Source organism: Oncorhynchus masou, unplaced genomic scaffold (assembly GCF_036934945.1).
Source record: "Oncorhynchus masou masou isolate Uvic2021 unplaced genomic scaffold, UVic_Omas_1.1 unplaced_scaffold_5213, whole genome shotgun sequence".
Classification (NCBI taxonomy): Eukaryota; Metazoa; Chordata; class Actinopteri; order Salmoniformes; family Salmonidae; genus Oncorhynchus; species Oncorhynchus masou.
The window spans coordinates 16,893-23,082 of record NW_027011621.1 but is presented as its reverse complement, the minus strand read 5'-3'; the positions used below and the strand labels follow the sequence as shown (position 1 = coordinate 23,082).

Genomic DNA, 6,190 nt, shown 5'->3' with positions numbered 1-6,190 from the left:
GGTAGGCACAGTCGAACTGTCTGTAGGTCCAACAGAACACATTAAACACACCACTACGACTAATATAACTGTCTGAAGGTCCAACAGAACACATTAAAACACACCACTACTACTAATCTAACTGTCTGTAGGTCCAACAGAACCCATTAAAACACACCACTACTACTAATCTAACTGTCTGTAGGTCCAACATAACCCATTAAAACACACCACTACTAATCGAACTGTCTGTAGGTCTAACAGAACACATTAAAACACACCACTACTACTAATCTAACTGTCTCTAGGTCCAACAGAACCCAACACACCACTACTACTAATCTAACTGTCTGAAGGTCCAACATAACCCATTAAAACACACCACTACTAATCAAACTGTCTGTAGGTCCAACAGAACCCAACACACCACTACTACTAATCTAACTGTCTGTAGGTCCAACATAACCCATTAAAACACACCACTACTAATCAAACTGTCTGTAGGTCCAACAGAACACATTAAAACACACCACTACTACTAATCTAACTGTCTGTAGGTCCAACAGAACACATTAAAACACACCACTACTACGACTAATCTAACTGTCTGTAGGTCCAACAGAACACATTAAAACACACCACTACTACTAATCTAATTGTAGAAATGATTCAAGAGGAAAACAAATGATGAAACATCGCTATGACTCACCTCTGAATGTTTTTGTCATCTATCGGACACAGGGTCAATGAGGAGGAGGAGTACATTATAAACCCAGGATAGAGGGGTTCAGTGAATGTGGTGTGTTCTGTGTAGAAGTGTGTCACTGTACCAGAGGAGGACACACTATAGAAGGACAACGTACCAGCTGGCCAGTCCAGATACACCCCAACTCTCTTAGAAACAGGAAAAGTATCTGGTCGGCTGTATCTGATGACTCCATTATGGTAAAAGTTATAACCACTATCATGGCAGACTAAACACCAGGACTCCTTATTGTGTCCAATCCTACGGTCACTCTCCCCTCCCTTCCTCTTCATTCCTTGGTACGCCACACCAATGAAAGCCCCGTCACCATCCCTCTCCACCTCCCAGTAATATCGACCTCCAGATAAGCCTTCTCTGCAGAGAACTTGGGGATGATCCAATCTGTCTGGATGGTCTTCATAACGCTGCTTCTCTTCCACCAATGTCACCTTCCTGTTCCCCTCAGACAGTATCAGATATGGGTTTGCTGTATTTGGGTCCAGGGTGAGATAACAGGCATCTGTAGACAAAATGAGAGTTTAATCAAACCACATCTTCAAATAAAATGTTGTTTTGTAGGTACAGAACAAGTATTGATTAGTTACTATGTTAATATAGTTCTGAGTATACAGTTAATTAGGATTGTAGAGACTTACATTTCCTCAGCCCTGATTTCAGCCTGCACTCTCCACCATGATCCACACTGTAGGAGAAACAGGTTATTGACTGACAAAGACCTAATGAAGCAGTCAACATTTAAACCATATTGTTGTGTTCTGGTGTGAGTCCAGTTCATTACTAGAGACATACATTACTAGAGACATGCAGGTATTCTATCCTACCCACTGCATACAGAACAGAGTACAATTCCAACAGGATATCAGAGATGCAGAAGAAGAGTATTCATGTGGTGATGATGTATGCTGTGTTGGAGTGCTCAGCCTGCTGGGTAAACGTCCCCTTAATTCTACCATCATGTCCTCATGTTACTGACCCTACTACACTATATATGACACAACCGCTGCTCACACTATTAGGACATCTACTCTGACTTACTTCAGCTTCATCAGTTTATATGTGGGATCCACCAGAGCAGCTGAAAGCAGTCCCCCTGCAGAGTCTCCTGGGTGATTGTAGCTCAGGTCCAGCTCTTTCAGGTGGGAGGGGTTTGATATCAGAGCTGAAGACAGAGCAGCACATCCCTCCTCTGTGACCAGACAGCCAGACAGCCTACAGAGAGACACAGCAGCTGTCTAGGTTGATGTACTGATGTCAATCATCTTGTAGGACACGAATACATTTGTCCATGACACAAACATTGTGACGAAAAATCAGGTTTATACAGTATTTGCTTTACTAAGCTCAGTACAGACCTGACTGAAACAGCTGTACTTACCTCAGTGTGTGTAGTTTGCAGTCTGGATCCACCAGTCCAGCAGACAGCAGTGTAACTCAGCTCAGTACCGACCTGACTGAAACAGCTGTACTTACCCCAGTGTGTGTAGTTTACAGTCTGGATCCTCCATTCCAGCAGACAGCAGTGTAACTCAGCTCAGTACCATGCCTGAAACATTTTCTTACTTGCCTCAGTGTGTGTAGTTTGCAGTCTGATCCTCCATTCCAGCAGCAGACAGCAGTGTAACTCAGCTCAGTACCGACCTGACTGAAACAGCTGTACTTACCCCAGTGTGTGTAGTTTACAGTCTGGATCCTCCAGTCCAGCAGAGAGCAGTGTAACTCCTGAGTCCTGCAGGTCATTGTCTCCCAGCTCCAGTTGGTTCAGTTGTGAGTTGGGTGAACTCAGGACTGAGGCCAGATCTGAACAGCAACCCTCTGTCAGACCACACTGACCAAGACTAGAGGGCAGAAGAGCACATCATTAACACATGTTTAAAACCTCCACATAATAACTCATACTGAAGATATTTAACTCACACTAGTGTCTGTATGTTGCAGAGGGGACTGGTTAGTCCAACACAGAGCAGCTCCACTCCTCTGTCTCCCAGGTTATTGGAGCTGAGTTCCAGTTCTCTCAGGGGGCAGTTTGAGGTGTTCTGCAGAGCTGAGGCCAGAGTCTCACAGGATTCATATGTGATTTTACAGTCTACCAGTCTGGAGAGAGGAGATATGTTGATACACTGTTAAATATGCAAAGCTTTAAGAAATGAGATGCATTAAGACAATAACAGAAGGAAAATGATTAACCAATGTTAAATACATACTAACTCAGTCAAGATATTTAACTTTAGTGTCATATATTTATCACATTTGATGAATGTTTCTGCATATTTAAGAAGATGTTCAAATAATGTTAAAAACATAATTACTACAAATATATAAACACTATAAAGACAGTGGATACGAAGATATGTAACTCACACTAGTGTCTGTATGTTGCAGAGTGGACTGGTTAGTCCAACACAGAGCAGCTCCACTCCTCTGTCTCCCAGGTCATTGTAGCTGAGGTCCAGTTCTCTCAGCGGAGAGTTTGGTGTCTGCAGAGCTGAGGCCAGAGTCTCACAGGATTTATATGTGAGTTTACAGTGATCCAGTCTGGAGAGAGGAGATAATCTGTTAGATATACAAATCCTTCATTATAATGACACTGTAAACATCAACTCAATAACAGAACTTACAGTGCTCTCTTGCAGGTTTTCACTACTGACAGCAACCTCTGATAACGTTCCTCTGATGTGTTGTATGTCTTCAGGTCAAACTCCTCCAGCACCTCCTCTGACATCAGTAACAGGTAGGCCAGGGCTGAACATTGGTCAGGTTTTAGTCTTGTTTCTGAAAGAGTTCCTGAATGCAGGGAGGTCTGCATGTCTTCAACAAGAGAGTTGGCACCAAGTTCATTCAGACAGTGGAACAAGTTGATGATCCTTTCTGGTGAGGATTCCTCCTTGATCTTGTATGAAAGGTACCTGACTGTTCTCTTAACTGCTTCCTCATTGGTCTGTGTTGTACTTCCTGTCTGTGTCAGAAGGCCTCGTAACAGATTCTGATTGGACTCCAGTGAGAGACCCAGAAGGAAGCGGAGGAACAGGTCCAGGTGTCCATTCTCACTCTTCAAGGCCTGGTCCACTGCTGTCCTGTGTAAGTCAGACAACTGGATTGACTCCTTCTCTTCATCATCACTAGTGGGGGAGAAAACATTTTCCTTCTTGCCCAGACATGATTCTAAAGCATGCACTGCTGCTAGAAACTCCTGAATGCTCAGATGCACAAAGCTGTAGACCTTATCTTGGTACAGTGCCGATTCTTCTTTAAAGATCTCTGTACACAATGCTGAGTACTCTGATGCCTCTGTGACGTCAATGCCACACTCTCTCAGGTCCTCCTCATAGAAGATCAGGTTGCCCTTCTGCAGCTGTTGGAAAGCCAGCTTGGCCAGTTTCAGGATCATCTCTTTGTCTGACTGAGACAGTTCCTTTGGGTTTGTCTCTGTGGCTTTGTTGTACTTCTTGTTCTTCGCAATGATTTGGATGAGTATGAAGTGTGAGTACATCTGGGTCAGAGTTTTGGGGACTTCATCCTTCTCTGCCTCTTTCAGCATCATCTCAAGGACAGTGGCTGATATCCAACAGAAGACTGGCATGTGGCACATGATGTGGAGGCTCCTTGATGTCTTCATGTGTTCGATGATTTCATTGGCCAGATTCTGATCTGTGATTTTCTTTCTGAAGTACTCCTTCTTCTGTGGATCATTGAACCCTCGTACCTCAGTCACCTGGTCAACACACTCAGGAGGGATCTGATTGGCTGCTGCAGGTCGTGAAGTTATCCAGAGTACAGCAGAGGGAAGCAAATTCCCCTTGATGAGGTTTGTGAGCAGCACGTCCACTGAGGTTGGCTTCGTGACATCACAGCACTTCTCATTGTTTTTGAAGTCTAGAGGAAGTCGACACTCATCCAGACCATCAAAAATGAAAACAGTTTTGGTTTCACCATCTTCAATGCTGTCAATCTCTTTCAGCTCTGAGAAGTAGTGGGAAAGAAGTTGCATCAGACTGTATTGGTCCTTTTTCAGGTTCAGATCACGGAAAGGAAGAGGAAACATGAAATTAACGTCCTGAATTGCTTTCCCCTCAGCCCAGTCAAGGATGACCTTCTGCACAGAGACTGTTTTTCCAACACCAGCGATTCCTTTGGTCAGCACAGTTCTGATAGGTTTGTCTTGTCCAGGTAAAGGCTTGAAGATGTCGTTGCATTTGATTGGTGTCTCTTGTGTGGTTCGTTTCTTGGATGCCATCTCTATCTGTCTAACCTCATGTTCATTATTGAGCCCTCCACTTCCACCCTCTGTGATGTAGAGCTCTGTGTAGATGTCTTTGAACAGACTTTGGTTTCCATGGTGTCCAATTCCTTCAGATATGTGTTGATACTTGTGTTTCAGTTTAGCCTTGATGTCTTGTTGGACTGTCAGCAGAGTTTGACCTGTATGAAAACAATGAGAGTTGGGACTCATAGGTTTGCTTGTATGTTTTAAAAAAGGCCTTTGTACCATTCTTTGTAATATTGTATGAAACACAGTCTTACTTCTTCTGTCCAGAAGGTTGTGTGTGATCTTTAATACATCCTCACTGTCCAAACTCTCCACTTCCTTATTGTCATCTGGCAATGGTTCCTGGCTGAAAGCAGGTGGCTGATCACTCTTCATTGATAGCAGGCTGGTTGTAGGTGACTCTGCTCTGGGCTTCTGGACACTGAACAAAACAGGGAGACAGATCACCTCATCAATATCACATTAATACCTCATCTACTTCATTTTAACAACTGTATAGTGGAACTTATAGAAGTCCCGATGTTTCTTTTAAAGCTACAGTCTGCAATTGGTAAATCCATGTTTGGTATTTTAAATTAATTATGTAGATCTACATTCCATGTCATTTGGGATCACTTTTCAGTAGTTACATTTTTTTAATTGCAATGTATATTTTGCAATTCATCTCTTACCTCTTTGAACTGGTGTCGAGAGTCATTTTAGAGGCAGTGGTCTCCTCCTCTGTCTCCCCAGAGAGACTTGTTTTAGAAGCAGTGGTCCCCTCCTCTGTCTCCCCAGAGAGACTCATTTTAGAGGCAGTGGTCCCCCCTCTGTCTCCCCAGAGACTCATTTTAGAGGCAGTGGTCTCCTCCTCTCTCTCCCAGAGAGACTCATTTTAGAGGCAGTGGTCTTCTCCTCTCTCTCCCAGAGAGACTCGTTTTTGATGTAAGTCACAGCTCACTCAGCTTCAATAAGAAATAACAGAACAGTCAATATGTCTGAACATTGAATAACAATGACAACACTTTTATTGTCAGAGGTCAGAGTTCAGATACTTCTTGTTGCATTTAAACATACACAGTCCAATATTATTAATTTGGTTTGGTTCCCCACTAGCTGACTCAGTAACAACAGCTTGTCTACCTGGTTAGATCCCCTGACTCCATAACAACAGCTAGTTTTCCTGGTTGGATCCCCTGACT

The 6,190-nt window shown here is 43.4% G+C and overlaps 1 protein-coding gene across 2 annotated transcripts; it reads right to left on the bottom strand.

Moving 5' to 3' along the window:
- Positions 1–669: 669 nt before the first annotated feature.
- Positions 670–5,809, bottom strand: LOC135535860 (NACHT, LRR and PYD domains-containing protein 3-like). 2 transcript variants are annotated; one of them, XM_064962280.1, is made up of 9 exons: positions 5,681–5,809; positions 5,264–5,430; positions 3,361–5,161; positions 3,104–3,277; positions 2,660–2,836; positions 2,407–2,580; positions 1,781–1,954; positions 1,381–1,427; positions 670–1,244 (listed from the first exon to the last, which is right to left on the bottom strand). In XM_064962280.1, exons 1-9 carry the CDS (start codon positions 5,794–5,796, stop codon positions 685–687), a joined length of 3,390 nt encoding a protein of 1,129 aa, XP_064818352.1. In that variant the 5' UTR covers positions 5,797–5,809; the 3' UTR covers positions 670–684. The 2 variants fall into 2 exon arrangements, with proteins under 2 accessions (XP_064818352.1, XP_064818353.1); XM_064962281.1 differs by lacking the exon at positions 2,660–2,836.
- Positions 5,810–6,190: the final 381 nt, after the last annotated feature.